The 16433-nt window shown below is 45.3% G+C and overlaps 1 protein-coding gene across 1 annotated transcript in view; it reads left to right on the forward strand.

Moving 5' to 3' along the window:
• crybg1a (crystallin beta-gamma domain containing 1a) overlaps nt 1-12071 on the forward strand; it is a 22344-nt gene extending 10273 nt beyond the window's left edge. The window contains exons 11-19 of the mRNA XM_068752198.1: nt 8876-9002; nt 9093-9122; nt 9203-9315; nt 9622-9754; nt 9828-9967; nt 10363-10486; nt 10559-10717; nt 11270-11432; nt 11666-12071. Coding sequence (XP_068608299.1) covers nt 8876-9002; nt 9093-9122; nt 9203-9315; nt 9622-9754; nt 9828-9967; nt 10363-10486; nt 10559-10717; nt 11270-11432; nt 11666-11754 — 1078 coding nt within the window. The 3' untranslated portion in view covers nt 11755-12071. The remainder of the gene's footprint in view (nt 1-8875; nt 9003-9092; nt 9123-9202; nt 9316-9621; nt 9755-9827; nt 9968-10362; nt 10487-10558; nt 10718-11269; nt 11433-11665) is intronic.
• Nucleotides 12072-16433: the final 4362 nt, after the last annotated feature.

Below are 16433 nucleotides of genomic sequence, written 5' to 3' on the forward strand. Positions count from 1 at the left end.
CTTGTTTTTAATTCCTGGGTTCTTGTTTTTTAATCCAGGGTTCTTGATTTTTATTCCAGGGTTCTTGTCTTTTAATCCAGGGTTATTGTGTTTTAATCCGGGTTCTTGTTTTTTAATCCAGGGTTCTTGGTTTTTATTCCACGGTTCTTGGTTTTTATTCCAGGGTTCTTGTCTTTTAATCCAGGGTTCTTGTTTTTTAATCTGGGTACTTGTTTTTTAATCCAGGGTTCTTGTTTTTTATTCCAGGGTTCTTGTTTTTAATTCCTGGGTTCTTGTTTTTTAATCCAGGGTTCTTGTTTTTTATTCCAGGGTTCTTGTCTTTTAATCCAGGGTTCTTGGTTTTTATTCCAGGGTTCTTGTCTTTTAATCCAGGGTTCTTGGTTTTTATTCCAGGGTTCTTGTCTTTTAATCCAGGGTTCTTGTTTTTTATTCCAGGGTTCTTGTTTTTAATTCCTGGGTTCTTGTTTTTTAATCCAGGGTTCTTGTTTTTTATTCCAGGGTTCTTGTCTTTTAATCCAGGGTTCTTGGTTTTTATTCCAGGGTTCTTGGTTTTTATTCCAGGGTTCTTGTCTTTTAATCCAGGGTTCTTGTTTTTTATTTCAGGGTTCTTGTCTTTTAATCCAGGGTTCTTGTTTTTTATTCCTGGGTTCTTGTCTTTTAATCCAGGGTTCTTGGTATTTATTCCAGGGTTCTTGTTTTTTATTCCAGGGTTCTTGTCTTTTAATCCAGGGTTCTTGTGTTTTAATCCGGGTTCTTGTCTTTTAATCCAGGGTTCTTGTGTTTTACCCCAGGATTCTTGGTTTTTAATCCGGGTTCTTGTTTTTTATTCCAGGGTTCTTGTTTTTTATTCCAGGGTTCTTGTTTTTTAATCCAGGGTTCTTGGTTTTTATTCCAGGGTTCTTGTTTTTTAATCCAGGGTTCTTGGTTTTTATTCCAGGGTTCTTGTCTTTTAATCCAGGGTTATTGTGTTTTAATCCGCGTTCTTGTCTTTTAATCCAGGGTTCTTGTGTTTTAATCCGGGTTCTTGTCTTTTAATCCAGGGTTCTTGTGTTTTACCCCAGGATTCTTGTCTTTTAATCCAGGGTTCTTGTGTTTTACCCCAGGATTCTTGGTTTTTAATCCGGGTTCTTGTTTTTTATTCCAGGGTTCTTGGTTTTTATTCCAGGGTTCTTGTCTTTTAATCCAGGGTTATTGTGTTTTAATCCGGGTTCTTGTCTTTTAATCCAGGGTTCTTGTCTTTTAATCTGGGTTCTTGTCTTTTAATCCAGGGTTCTTGTGTTTTAATCCGGGTTCTTGTTTTTTATTCCAGGGTTCTTGTCTTTTAATCCAGGGTTCTTGGTTTTTATTCCAGGGTTCTTGTCTTTTAATCCAGGGTTATTGTGTTTTAATCCGCGTTCTTGTCTTTTAATCCAGGGTTCTTGTGTTTTAATCCGGGTTCTTGTCTTTTAATCCAGGGTTCTTGTGTTTTACCCCAGGATTCTTGTCTTTTAATCCAGGGTTCTTGTGTTTTACCCCAGGATTCTTGGTTTTTAATCCGGGTTCTTGTTTTTTATTCCAGGGTTCTTGGTTTTTATTCCAGGGTTCTTGTCTTTTAATCCAGGGTTATTGTGTTTTAATCCGGGTTCTTGTCTTTTAATCCAGGGTTCTTGTCTTTTAATCTGGGTTCTTGTCTTTTAATCCAGGGTTCTTGTGTTTTAATCCGGGTTCTTGTTTTTTATTCCAGGGTTCTTGTCTTTTAATCCAGGGTTCTTGTTTTTTATTCCAGGGTTCTTGTTTTTTAATCCAGGTGTTCTTGTTTTTTATTCCAGGGTTCTTGTTTTTTAATCCAGGGTTCTTGTGTTTTAATCCGGGTTCTTGTCTTTTAATCCACGGTTCTTGTGTTTTACCCCAGGATTCTTGGTTTTTAATCCGGGTTCTTGTTTTTTATTCCAGGGTTCTTGTGTTTTACCCCAGGATTCTTGTCTTTTAATCCAGGGTTCTTGTGTTTTACCCCAGGATTCTTGGTTTTTAATCCGGGTTCTTGTTTTTTATTCCAGGGTTCTTGGTTTTTATTCCAGGGTTCTTGTCTTTTAATCCAGGGTTATTGTGTTTTAATCCGGGTTCTTGTCTTTTAATCCAGGGTTCTTGTCTTTTAATCTGGGTTCTTGTCTTTTAATCCAGGGTTCTTGTGTTTTAATCCGGGTTCTTGTTTTTTATTCCAGGGTTCTTGTCTTTTAATCCAGGGTTCTTGGTTTTTATTCCAGGGTTCTTGTCTTTTAATCCAGGGTTATTGTGTTTTAATCCGCGTTCTTGTCTTTTAATCCAGGGTTCTTGTGTTTTAATCCGGGTTCTTGTCTTTTAATCCAGGGTTCTTGTGTTTTACCCCAGGATTCTTGTCTTTTAATCCAGGGTTCTTGTGTTTTACCCCAGGATTCTTGGTTTTTAATCCGGGTTCTTGTTTTTTATTCCAGGGTTCTTGGTTTTTATTCCAGGGTTCTTGTCTTTTAATCCAGGGTTATTGTGTTTTAATCCGGGTTCTTGTCTTTTAATCCAGGGTTCTTGTCTTTTAATCTGGGTTCTTGTCTTTTAATCCAGGGTTCTTGTGTTTTAATCTGGGTTCTTGTTTTTTATTCCAGGGTTCTTGTCTTTTAATCCAGGGTTCTTGGTTTTTATTCCAGGGTTCTTGTCTTTTAATCCAGGGTTATTGTGTTTTAATCCGGGTTCTTGTCTTTTAATCCAGGGTTCTTGTCTTTTAATCTGGGTTCTTGTCTTTTAATCCAGGGTTCTTGTGTTTTAATCCGGGTTCTTGTTTTTTATTCCAGGGTTCTTGTCTTTTAATCCAGGGTTCTTGTTTTTTATTCCAGGGTTCTTGTCTTTTGATCCAGGTGTTCTTGTTTTTTATTCCAGGGTTCTTGTTTTTTAATCCAGGGTTCTTGTGTTTTAATCCGGGTTCTTGTCTTTTAATCCACGGTTCTTGTATTTTACCCCAGGATTCTTGGTTTTTAATCCGGGTTCTTGTTTTTTATTCCAGGGTTCTTGTTTTTTAATCCAGGGTTCTTGGTTTTTATTCCAGGGTTCTTGTTTTTTAATCCAGGGTTCTTGGTTTTTATTCCAGGGTTCTTGTCTTTTAATCCAGGGTTATTGTGTTTTAATCCGGGTTCTTGTCTTTTAATGGGTTCTTGTGTTTTAATCCGGGTTCTTGTCTTTTAATCCAGGGTTCTTGTGTTTTACCCCAGGATTCTTGTCTTTTAATCCAGGGTTCTTGCGTTTTACCCCAGGATTCTTGGTTTTTAATCCGGGTTCTTGTTTTTTATTCCAGGGTTCTTGTTTTTAATTCCTGGGTTCTTGTTTTTTAATCCAGGGTTCTTGTTTTTTATTCCAGGGTTCTTGTCTTTTATTCCAGGGTTCTTGTCTTTTAATCCAGGGTTATTGTGTTTTAATCCGGGTTCTTGTCTTTTAATGGGTTCTTGTGTTTTAATCCGGGTTCTTGTCTTTTAATCCAGGGTTCTTGTGTTTTACCCCAGGATTCTTGTCTTTTAATCCAGGGTTCTTGCGTTTTACCCCAGGATTCTTGGTTTTTAATCCGGGTTCTTGTTTTTTATTCCAGGGTTCTTGTTTTTAATTCCTGGGTTCTTGTTTTTTAATCCAGGGTTCTTGTTTTTTATTCCAGGGTTCTTGTCTTTTAATCCAGGGTTCTTGGTTTTTATTCCAGGGTTCTTGTCTTTTAATCCAGGGTTCTTGTTTTTTATTCCAGGGTTCTTGTGTTTTAATCCGGGTTCTTGTTTTTTATTCCAGGGTTCTTGTCTTTTAATCCAGGTGTTCTTGTTTTTTATTCCAGGGTTCTTGTTTTTTAATCCAGGGTTCTTGTGTTTTAATCCGGGTTCTTGTCTTTTAATCCACGGTTCTTGTGTTTTACCCCAGGATTCTTGGTTTTTAATCCGGGTTCTTGTTTTTTATTCCAGGGTTCTTGTGTTTTACCCCAGGATTCTTGTCTTTTAATCCAGGGTTCTTGTGTTTTACCCCAGGATTCTTGGTTTTTAATCCGGGTTCTTGTTTTTTATTCCAGGGTTCTTGGTTTTTATTCCAGGGTTCTTGTCTTTTAATCCAGGGTTATTGTGTTTTAATCCGGGTTCTTGTCTTTTAATCCAGGGTTCTTGTCTTTTAATCTGGGTTCTTGTCTTTTAATCCAGGGTTCTTGTGTTTTAATCTGGGTTCTTGTTTTTTATTCCAGGGTTCTTGTCTTTTAATCCAGGGTTCTTGGTTTTTATTCCAGGGTTCTTGTCTTTTAATCCAGGGTTATTGTGTTTTAATCCGCGTTCTTGTCTTTTAATCCAGGGTTCTTGTGTTTTAATCCGGGTTCTTGTCTTTTAATCCAGGGTTCTTGTGTTTTACCCCAGGATTCTTGTCTTTTAATCCAGGGTTCTTGTGTTTTACCCCAGGATTCTTGGTTTTTAATCCGGGTTCTTGTTTTTTATTCCAGGGTTCTTGGTTTTTATTCCAGGGTTCTTGTCTTTTAATCCAGGGTTATTGTGTTTTAATCCGGGTTCTTGTCTTTTAATCCAGGGTTCTTGTCTTTTAATCTGGGTTCTTGTCTTTTAATCCAGGGTTCTTGTGTTTTAATCCGGGTTCTTGTTTTTTATTCCAGGGTTCTTGTCTTTTAATCCAGGGTTCTTGTTTTTTATTCCAGGGTTCTTGTCTTTTGATCCAGGTGTTCTTGTTTTTTATTCCAGGGTTCTTGTTTTTTAATCCAGGGTTCTTGTGTTTTAATCCGGGTTCTTGTCTTTTAATCCAGGGTTCTTGTGTTTTACCCCAGGATTCTTGTCTTTTAATCCAGGGTTCTTGTGTTTTACCCCAGGATTCTTGGTTTTTAATCCGGGTTCTTGTTTTTTATTCCAGGGTTCTTGGTTTTTATTCCAGGGTTCTTGTCTTTTAATCCAGGGTTATTGTGTTTTAATCCGGGTTCTTGTCTTTTAATCCAGGGTTCTTGTCTTTTAATCTGGGTTCTTGTCTTTTAATCCAGGGTTCTTGTGTTTTAATCCGGGTTCTTGTTTTTTATTCCAGGGTTCTTGTCTTTTAATCCAGGGTTCTTGTTTTTTATTCCAGGGTTCTTGTCTTTTGATCCAGGTGTTCTTGTTTTTTATTCCAGGGTTCTTGTTTTTTAATCCAGGGTTCTTGTGTTTTAATCCGGGTTCTTGTCTTTTAATCCACGGTTCTTGTGTTTTACCCCAGGATTCTTGGTTTTTAATCCGGGTTCTTGTTTTTTATTCCAGGGTTCTTGTTTTTTAATCCAGGGTTCTTGGTTTTTATTCCAGGGTTCTTGTTTTTTAATCCAGGGTTCTTGGTTTTTATTCCAGGGTTCTTGTCTTTTAATCCAGGGTTATTGTGTTTTAATCCGGGTTCTTGTCTTTTAATGGGTTCTTGTGTTTTAATCCGGGTTCTTGTCTTTTAATCCAGGGTTCTTGTGTTTTACCCCAGGATTCTTGTCTTTTAATCCAGGGTTCTTGTGTTTTACCCCAGGATTCTTGGTTTTTAATCCGGGTTCTTGTTTTTTATTCCAGGGTTCTTGTTTTTAATTCCTGGGTTCTTGTTTTTTAATCCAGGGTTCTTGTTTTTTATTCCAGGGTTCTTGTCTTTTATTCCAGGGTTCTTGTCTTTTAATCCAGGGTTCTTGTTTTTTATTCCAGGGTTCTTGTCTTTTAATCCAGGGTTCTTGTTTTTTATTCCAGGGTTCTTGTCTTTTAATCCAGGTGTTCTTGTTTTTTATTCCAGGGTTCTTGTTTTTTAATCCAGGGTTCTTGTGTTTTAATCCGGGTTCTTGTCTTTTAATCCACGGTTCTTGTGTTTTACCCCAGGATTCTTGGTTTTTAATCCGGGTTCTTGTTTTTTATTCCAGGGTTCTTGTGTTTTACCCCAGGATTCTTGTCTTTTAATCCAGGGTTCTTGTGTTTTACCCCAGGATTCTTGGTTTTTAATCCGGGTTCTTGTTTTTTATTCCAGGGTTCTTGGTTTTTATTCCAGGGTTCTTGTCTTTTAATCCAGGGTTATTGTGTTTTAATCCGGGTTCTTGTCTTTTAATCCAGGGTTCTTGTCTTTTAATCTGGGTTCTTGTCTTTTAATCCAGGGTTCTTGTGTTTTAATCCGGGTTCTTGTTTTTTATTCCAGGGTTCTTGTCTTTTAATCCAGGGTTCTTGGTTTTTATTCCAGGGTTCTTGTCTTTTAATCCAGGGTTATTGTGTTTTAATCCGCGTTCTTGTCTTTTAATCCAGGGTTCTTGTGTTTTAATCCGGGTTCTTGTCTTTTAATCCAGGGTTCTTGTGTTTTACCCCAGGATTCTTGTCTTTTAATCCAGGGTTCTTGTGTTTTACCCCAGGATTCTTGGTTTTTAATCCGGGTTCTTGTTTTTTATTCCAGGGTTCTTGGTTTTTATTCCAGGGTTCTTGTCTTTTAATCCAGGGTTATTGTGTTTTAATCCGGGTTCTTGTCTTTTAATCCAGGGTTCTTGTCTTTTAATCCGGGTTCTTGTCTTTTAATCCAGGGTTCTTGTGTTTTAATCCGGGTTCTTGTCTTTTAATCCAGGGTTCTTGTGTTTTACCCCAGGATTCTTGTCTTTTAATCCAGGGTTCTTGTGTTTTACCCCAGGATTCTTGGTTTTTAATCCGGGTTCTTGTTTTTTATTCCAGGGTTCTTGGTTTTTATTCCAGGGTTCTTGTCTTTTAATCCAGGGTTATTGTGTTTTAATCCGGGTTCTTGTCTTTTAATCCAGGGTTCTTGTCTTTTAATCTGGGTTCTTGTCTTTTAATCCAGGGTTCTTGTGTTTTAATCCGGGTTCTTGTTTTTTATTCCAGGGTTCTTGTCTTTTAATCCAGGGTTCTTGTTTTTTATTCCAGGGTTCTTGTCTTTTGATCCAGGTGTTCTTGTTTTTTATTCCAGGGTTCTTGTTTTTTAATCCAGGGTTCTTGTGTTTTAATCCGGGTTCTTGTCTTTTAATCCACGGTTCTTGTGTTTTACCCCAGGATTCTTGGTTTTTAATCCGGGTTCTTGTTTTTTATTCCAGGGTTCTTGTTTTTTAATCCAGGGTTCTTGGTTTTTATTCCAGGGTTCTTGTTTTTTAATCCAGGGTTCTTGGTTTTTATTCCAGGGTTCTTGTCTTTTAATCCAGGGTTATTGTGTTTTAATCCGGGTTCTTGTCTTTTAATGGGTTCTTGTGTTTTAATCCGGGTTCTTGTCTTTTAATCCAGGGTTCTTGTGTTTTACCCCAGGATTCTTGTCTTTTAATCCAGGGTTCTTGTGTTTTACCCCAGGATTCTTGGTTTTTAATCCAGGGTTCTTGTTTTTAATTCCTGGGTTCTTGTTTTTTAATCCAGGGTTCTTGTTTTTTATTCCAGGGTTCTTGTCTTTTAATCCAGGGTTCTTGGTTTTTATTCCAGGGTTCTTGTCTTTTAATCCAGGGTTCTTGGTTTTTATTCCAGGGTTCTTGTCTTTTAATCCAGGGTTCTTGTTTTTTATTCCAGGGTTCTTGTCTTTTAATCCAGGGTTCTTGTTTTTTATTCCTGTGTTCTTGTCTTTTAATCCAGGGTTCTTGGTATTTATTCCAGGGTTCTTGTCTTTTAATCCAGGGTTCTTGTTTTTTATTCCAGGGTTCTTGTCTTTTAATCCAGCGTTCTTGTGTTTTAATCCGGGTTCTTGTCTTTTAATCCAGGGTTCTTGTGTTTTACCCCAGGATTCTTGGTTTTTAATCCGGGTTCTTGTTTTTTATTCCAGGGTTCTTGTTTTTTATTCCAGGGTTCTTGTTTTTTAATCCAGGGTTCTTGGTTTTTAATCCAGGGTTATTGTGTTTTACCCCAGGATTCTTGGTTTTTAATCCGGGTTCTTGTTTTTTATTCCAGGGTTCTTGTTTTTAATTCCTGGGTTCTTGTTTTTTAATCCAGGGTTCTTGTTTTTTATTCCAGGGTTCTTGTCTTTTAATCCAGGGTTCTTGGTTTTTATTCCAGGGTTCTTGTCTTTTAATCCAGGGTTCTTGGTTTTTATTCCAGGGTTCTTGTCTTTTAATCCAGGGTACTTGTTTTTTATTCCAGGGTGCTTGTCTTTTAATCCAGGGTTCTTGTCTTTTAATCCAGGGTTATTGTGTTTTAATCCGGGTTCTTGGTTTTTATTCCAGGGTTCTTGTCTTTTAATCCGGGTTCTTGTTCTCGGTGCCGAAGCCATTTTGACCCCTTTATTACCTCGTGTTTTAAGTCTGACTCCTGGTTTGTCTGTTAAAATAAGTTTTCTTTTCTTCCTCCTCTTCTTCCTCCTCAGTTGGACTTTCCCATTAGCAAAGAAGCTCTCCCAATACGTTTGTTTTTTAATTTAATCTTCGCTAGTTCACGTCTGTTTTTAGTAACGTATTGCGTAAAGCATGATAATTCACAGGCGAATGTTACGTTGGTGAAAATCCGGTCGTTTTTCAAAATAAAACACCTTTCAGACGCTAATAGTAAATACAACGGAAATTGTAAATATTAGTTTTTCTTTCTGTGCGGCCCGGCAACAAAGCCTCACGGACCGGTACCGGGTTGGGGACCGGTGGACTAGAGGGCCTGTAGAGAGCTTATAGCACTGCTGCCCCGGGACCGGGGCTGTTCCAGCAGTAGCCTCAGATGTTAGACGCGACCTGAAGGCTCCTTCTTGTCGCGGACCCGTAATGGAGCTCAGACAGTCGTCTAGCATGTTTGCTTGGACAGACAAACATCCGTCTCTGCCTATTCATGTCAGCAGCATCTATGGACTTGTCTTTGGAGTGGCGCACTGGGCTGCGCTGTCACTACGGAGAGCCGTCTTCTCTTGGATCTGTCTCCAGATGTCTTGGTTAGTCCCTGCTGACTCTGCTCTGGTGCTGCTCTTGTGTCCTGGACAGGTGGGTGGCCTTTGAGAAGCCTCGGTTTAGTGGTGAGCTCTACGTCCTGGAGAAAGGCCTGTATGCAAGCCCAGAAGACTGGGGGGCCTCGGGCTTCAAGATCTCGTCCCTGCAGCCAGTCTTCTGCGTAAGACCTGTCGATAAACACTGAAGCAATGACGGCTCTGGTTAACCATGTCTTTAAGCTTCTGCAAATGTCCTCCCCCGTCTTTTATAGGACCCACAAACCGGAACAAGGAAATTGACGGTACGATGAACCCTTTTTTACTGGCGTGTCCTTGTCTGTTGTCGCGGTGACACCACATTCTGCGTGTGTCTGTTTTTAAGGTGCAGCTGTATTCTGAGCCGGCCTTCCAGGGACGCCTGGTGAGTCTGGAGGACAGCGCAGCAGCTCTGGATGAGGACTTTACACCCCGGTCCTGTCGGGTGCTGGCTGGCAGGTAGGGACAGCTGAACTGACTCCTGATGTCTCAGGTCTGGGACGGTGGTTTAGCTCCACACCTTCAGGTGTGCTCCTGGGGGGCACAGATCATCACATTTACCTGCCGTTGAGAAGCTGTTCTTCTTTTACATGAGACCTGGCGCATGTAACAGGGGGATAGTTGTGCTGGCGGGACACAGGCGGTTTACCGAGCCAGCGGACAAACGCTTGATATGATAGTACTTCGTTTATATTGATCATGGATCGTTGTAAACATGTTGAGGAGCCATGCAACGCCAGTCATGTTCCCGTGTTCGTGTGCCAGCTGGGTCGCATATGAAGGAGTCCAGTTCACGGAGAACATGTACGTGTTGGAGAAGGGCGAGTACCCAAGCACCGAGGCCATGGGCGTCCTGTCCCCGGACGTCCCCGTCCGCTCCATGCGGCCTGCTGGACAGGTGAGTAGCGTCTGTGTTGGACCGGCTCTCAACCTCAGTGATAATGACTTCAGCTCTGTGCCGTCTGGCCCAGGTGTTCTCTCTGCCCTCCATCACCCTGTTCAGCAAGGTCGGCTGTAAAGGTCGGAGGGCGGCGTTCACAGGTGGGGCGGTGAACCTGCAGCAGACGGGCCTCGACACACGCATCGGCTCCCTGGGGGTGGAGGGAGGAATGTAAGTCACCGTATACCTGAAAGCAGCGGCCCCTGTACCTGAAAGCAGCGGCCCCTGTACCTGATGGCAGCGGCCCCTGTACCTGATGGCAGCGGCCCCTGTACCTGAAAGCAACGGCCCCTGTACCTGAAAGCAGCGGCCCCTGTACCTGATGGCAGCGGCCCCTGTACCTGAAATCAACGGCCCCTGTACCTGAAAGCAGCGGCCCCTGTTTTAAACCCTGCCACTGAGCCCATGTGCAGAGGAGAATTGAAATATTAGCCTGTAAATATTGCAGTATTTTAAAATGTTCCTCTTTAGAGCCGCTGCTCTGACGCCTCAGGCCCTAATGAGGAGAAAGGATGTCCTCATTCCTTTGTCCTCTGCATGAGTCCTCAGTAATGTCCTCTCTGCAGGTGGGTGCTGTACGAGTGCAGCAACTACTGCGGGCGGCAGCTGCTCCTTCATCCAGGTGACGTCGCTGATTGGTGCAAGCTCAGCGGGTGGCAGCGAATAGGATCGCTGCGTCCGTTGCTCCAGGTAAGGAAGGACGCCGCAGGTCGGTACTGCAAGTCCCACATCAAGCTGTAAAGACTCGTGTCCCTCCCACAGAGGCCCATGTACTTCCGTCTGAGGAACAGGCAGACAGGCGGCCTGATGTCTCTGACCGGCGGCTCAGAGGACATCAGGCTGATGAGGGTCCAGGCCGTGGAGGAGACCGGGGAGGTGCAGCAGGTCTGGCTCTACCGGGATGGAGAGGTGGTCTGCAAGGTACAACACTGTACTACACCGTAGTAAAATGTTCCACATGAGAGAAAGACAAGGCACTCTGCAGTGGCTCATGTCTCATGGGTCAGAACACTAAGCCTGAAATAACAGTCCTCTGGACTGGACTGTAGGCCCCACTGGACTGGACTCCTCTGGACTGGATTAAGGCATTTAATAATAATCATACTTTATTAATCTGTCCCTTGGAGGGCAATCTGGTTTACAGCAGTTACACTCTGCTGCTGGTCGCAGCGTGCGCACGCACCCGGGCAATGCGGGTGAAGTGTCTTGCCTAAGGACACAACGACAGTGCACACATGCGCCTGAGCCGGGGATCGAACCACCAACCTCTCAGTCATAGGGCGACCCTCTCAACCACCGCGCCACTGTCACCCCAATGGACTGTAGTGGACTGTACTAAGGCATTTAGTGGACTGGAGCACATCTCAAAGGGTTCCTTGTAGACCATGATGTCGGCCGCCACACGATGACTCGGTAAACTGGACCTGCCCCAGAACACAGAACCAAGTTCATCCGTGTCCTCTTTGTCCTCAGCTGATGGAGGACTGCTGCCTGCAGATCTCAGGCAACATGGTGATGCCGGGCAGCAGAGTCTGTGTCTCTCCGGACCAAGACAAACCCAACCAGCTGTGGAACATCGGCCCGGACGGCCTGGTGCGCCTCCTCCTCAAACCGGACCTGGTCCTGGAGGTCAAAGGTCAGGGTTGTCTTGTTTTTGAGGAGTAACTTGAAGATGTTCCACCAGCTGAGTAAGAGGTGACTGTGGTTGCGCTTGAGTTCCAACAGCGCCACCTCCTGGTGGACTCAGGAGGTGCAGTGATGGCAGCTCGAGATGAAGGGATTATTGGGATTGGTCCTAAAGATGCTTTGAATGTAATTTGATCTGGGCGGGGTTTTAAATTCACGCTTTTGTGCTTCCTTCCTTCCCAGGCGGGCATCAGTTCGACAAGAACCAGATCATCCTCGGCACATTGAACGACAGAAAACTGAATCAAAGGTGGACATTGGAGCTCTTATGATGATGATGATGACGATGAAGATCTTCTCCTGAGCCCTGTGATGCAGCTCCGCTGTGGGACACACGTGGGCCCAGAATAGGGGGGGTCGCCCAATGACTGCTCTTGTTTACTCGTATTCTGGTTCCCATTGACTTTGATAAATGTTCATTTGAGCTGGTTGAAAGTGTCACTTCCGTTTGACCAAAGACTCACCTGTTCCTCTCTTACCTGTCCACGCCATGTCTGCTTTCTGATTGGAAGCTCTGCAGACCAGCTTCTTATCATTTCTGTGGATCCAAATGTATTTGTTGTTTTAGTGATATCTTGTACATAAAGTGAACAGATTTGAGTTGAGTCCGCTGTAAATTATTACCCCTGAGATGAGAGTGACGTTCTATTTCAGGGTCCGCTCTGTACCTCAGACACTCACCAACCCACGGCTGCATTCACACGGCTGCATTCACACGGCTGCATTCAAATGGCTGCATTCATTGTGGCTCTACACGTCTGCGTTCTGGACACCTCGTCTTCATCGTGGCTCCTCCACACGTCTACGTTCTGAACACCTCGTCTTCATCGTGGCTCCTCCACACGTCTACGTTCTGGACACCTCGTCTTCATCGTGGCTCCTCCACACGTCTACGTTCTGGACACCTCGTCTTCATCGTGGCTCCTCCACACGTTTACGTTCTGGACACCTCGTCTTCATCGTGGCTCCTCCACACGTCTACGTTCTGGACACCTCGTCTTCATCGTGGCTCCTCCACACGTCTACGTTCTGGACACCTCGTCTTCATCGTGGCTCCTCCCACGTTTACGTTCTGGACACCTCGTCTTCATCGTGGCTCCTCCACACGTCTACGTTCTGGACACCTCGTCTTCATCGTGGCTCCTCCCACGTTTACGTTCTGGACACCTCGTCTTCATCGTGGCTCCTCCACACGTTTACGTTCTGGACACCTCGTCTTCATCGTGGCTCCTCCCACGTTTACGTTCTGGACACCTCGTCTTCATCGTGGCTCCTCCACACGTCTACGTTCTGGACACCTCGTCTTCATCGTGGCTCCTCCCACGTTTACGTTCTGGACACCTCGTCTTCATCGTGGCTCCTCCACACGTCTACGTTCTGGACACCTCGTCTTCATCGTGGCTCCTCCACACGTCTACGTTCTGGACACCTCGTCTTCATCGTGGCTCCTCCACACGTCTACGTTCTGGACACCTCGTCTTCATCATGGCTCCTCCCACGTTTACGTTCTGGACACCTCGTCTTCATCGTGGCTCCTCCACACGTCTACGTTCTGGACACCTCGTCTTCATCGTGGCTCCTCCCACGTTTACGTTCTGGACACCTCGTCTTCATCGTGGCTCCTCCCACGTTTACGTTCTGGACACCTCGTCTTCATCGTGGCTCCTCCACACGTCTACGTTCTGGACACCTCGTCTTCATTGTGGCTCCTCCCACGTTTACGTTCTGGACACCTCCTCTTCATCGTGGCTCCTCCCACGTTTACGTTCTGGACACCTCGTCTTCATCGTGGCTCCTCCCACGTTTACGTTCTGGACACCTCGTCTTCATCGTGGCTCCTCCACACGTTTACGTTCTGGACACCTCGTCTTCATCGTGGCTCCTCCACACGTTTACGTTCTGGACACCTCGTCTTCATCGTGGCTCCTCCCACGTTTACGTTCTGGACACCTCGTCTTCATCGTGGCTCCTCCCACGTTTACGTTCAGGACACCTCGTCTTCATCGTGGCTCCTCCACACGTCTACGTTCTGGACACCTCGTCTTCATCGTGGCTCCTCCCACGTTTACGTTCTGGACACCTCGTCTTCATCGTGGCTCCTCCACACGTTTACGTTCTGGACACCTCGTCTTCATCGTGGCTCCTCCCACGTTTACGTTCTGGACACCTCGTCTTCATCGTGGCTCCTCCACACGTCTACGTTCTGGACACCTCGTCTTCATCGTGGCTCCTCCCACGTTTACGTTCTGGACACCTCGTCTTCATCGTGGCTCCTCCACACGTCTACGTTCTGGACACCTCGTCTTCATCGTGGCTCCTCCCACGTTTACGTTCTGGACACCTCGTCTTCATCGTGGCTCCTCCACACGTCTACGTTCTGGACACCTCGTCTTCATCGTGGCTCCTCCACACGTCTACGTTCTGGACACCTCGTCTTCATCGTGGCTCCTCCCACGTTTACGTTCTGGACACCTCGTCTTCATCGTGGCTCCTCCACACGTCTACGTTCTGGACACCTCGTCTTCATCGTGGCTCCTCCCACGTTTACGTTCTGGTCACCTTGTCTTCATCGTGGCTCCTCCCACGTTTACGTTCTGGACACCTCGTCTTCATCGTGGCTCCTCCCACGTTTACGTTCTGGACACCTTGTCTTCATCGTGGCTCCTCCCACGTTTACGTTCTGGACACCTCGTCTTCATCGTGGCTCCTCCACACGTTTACGTTCTGGACACCTCGTCTTCATCGTGGCTCCTCCACACGTCTACGTTCTGGACACCTCGTCTTCATCGTGGCTCCTCCCACGTTTACGTTCTGGACACCTCGTCTTCATCGTGGCTCCTCCCACGTTTACGTTCTGGACACCTCGTCTTCATCGTGGCTCCTCCACACGTCTACGTTCTGGACACCTCGTCTTCATCGTGGCTCCTCCCACGTTTACGTTCTGGTCACCTTGTCTTCATCGTGGCTCCTCCCACGTTTACGTTCTGGACACCTCGTCTTCATCGTGGCTCCTCCACACGTCTACGTTCTGGACACCTCGTCTTCATCGTGGCTCCTCCCACGTTTACGTTCTGGACACCTCGTCTTCATCGTGGCTCCTCCACACGTCTACGTTCTGGACACCTCGTCTTCATCGTGGCTCCTCCCACGTTTACGTTCTGGACACCTCGTCTTCATCGTGGCTCCTCCCACGTTTACGTTCTGGACACCTCGTCTTCATCGTGGCTCCTCCACACGTCTACGTTCTGGACACCTCGTCTTCATTGTGGCTCCTCCCACGTTTACGTTCTGGACACCTCGTCTTCATCGTAGCTCCTCCCACGTTTACGTTCTGGACACCTCGTCTTCATCGTGGCTCCTCCACACGTTTACGTTCTGGACACCTCCTCTTCATCGTGGCTCCTCCCACGTTTACGTTCTGGACACCTCGTCTTCATCGTGGCTCCTCCCACGTTTACGTTCTGGACACCTCGTCTTCATCGTGGCTCCTCCCACGTTTACGTTCTGGACACCTCGTCTTCATCGTGGCTCCTCCCACGTTTACGTTCTGGACACCTCGTCTTCATCGTGGCTCCTCCACACGTCTACGTTCTGGACACCTCGTCTTCATCGTGGCTCCTCCCACGTTTACGTTCTGGACACCTCGTCTTCATCGTGGCTCCTCCACACGTCTACGTTCTGGACACCTCGTCTTCATCGTGGCTCCTCCCACGTTTACGTTCTGGACACCTCGTCTTCATCGTGGCTCCTCCACACGTCTACGTTCTGGACACCTCGTCTTCATCGTGGCTCCTCCCACGTTTACGTTCTGGACACCTCGTCTTCATCGTGGCTCCTCCCACGTTTACGTTCTGGACACCTCGTCTTCATCGTGGCTCCTCCCACGTTTACGTTCTGGACACCTCCTCTTCATCGTGGCTCCTCCCACGTTTACGTTCTGGACACCTCGTCTTCATCGTGGCTCCTCCCACGTTTACGTTCTGGACACCTCGTCTTCATCGTGGCTCCTCCCACGTTTACGTTCTGGACTCATTAGTGAAGCCGTCAGCTGATATTAGTCTATGTGGGCTTTATTGATATGAACCCGATTGGCTATTGATGTGGCTGGTCAGAGTATTGAACAGTTCTTCAGAGGTTAGCATTAGCAAGCGTACTGAAAGCAGCGTCGAATGCTTGCTCATGGGTCAAGTTGGGTTCCGTCTTTCCCTGCAGGTCTTCCTGCTACACCTGTAAAGTGCCTCGAGGTAACTTCCTGTTGTGATCTGGAGTTTTAGAGATAACTTTGAATTCTAAGATGCTCAGTTTTGGCTTAGGAGGAAATGTTGAGTGTAAAATGCAATAAAAAGATTCAAATCATTGATTTCTAGTCTCCATGTCTCAAAGACTCTACAAAGGCCCCATATCCTGTCACCGGATAAACACTGTTTAGGTACTTCTTTAACGCAGGGATGCATCCTTCTAGTGGAGTTCGTGTTATCTTAATGCTCCTGAAAACTTAAAGTTGTGTGAATATTACAGAATACGACAGTACAGCATCCACTCCGTCTCAGAGCACTATGCCTCTTGGACACACGGTACCTGTTTGACACTGTACCTCTTGGACAGTGTACCTCTTGGACACAGTGTACCTCTTGGACACCCTATCCCTTGGACACACTGTACCTCTTGGACACTGTACCTCTTGGACACCCTATCCCTTGGACACACTGTACCTCTTGGACACTGTACCTCTTGGACACCCTATCCCTTGGACACACTGTACCTCTTGGACACTGTACCTCTTGGACACCCTATCCCTTGGACACACTGTACCTCTTGGACACTGTACCTCTTGGACACCCTATCCCTTGGACACACTGTACCTCTTGGACACAGTGTACCTCTTGGACACCCTATCCCTTGGACACACTGTACCTCTTGGACACTGTACCTCTTGGACACCCTATCCCTT

The sequence above is a fragment of the Brachionichthys hirsutus genome, chromosome 18 (genome assembly GCF_040956055.1).
Source record: "Brachionichthys hirsutus isolate HB-005 chromosome 18, CSIRO-AGI_Bhir_v1, whole genome shotgun sequence".
Classification (NCBI taxonomy): Eukaryota; Metazoa; Chordata; class Actinopteri; order Lophiiformes; family Brachionichthyidae; genus Brachionichthys; species Brachionichthys hirsutus.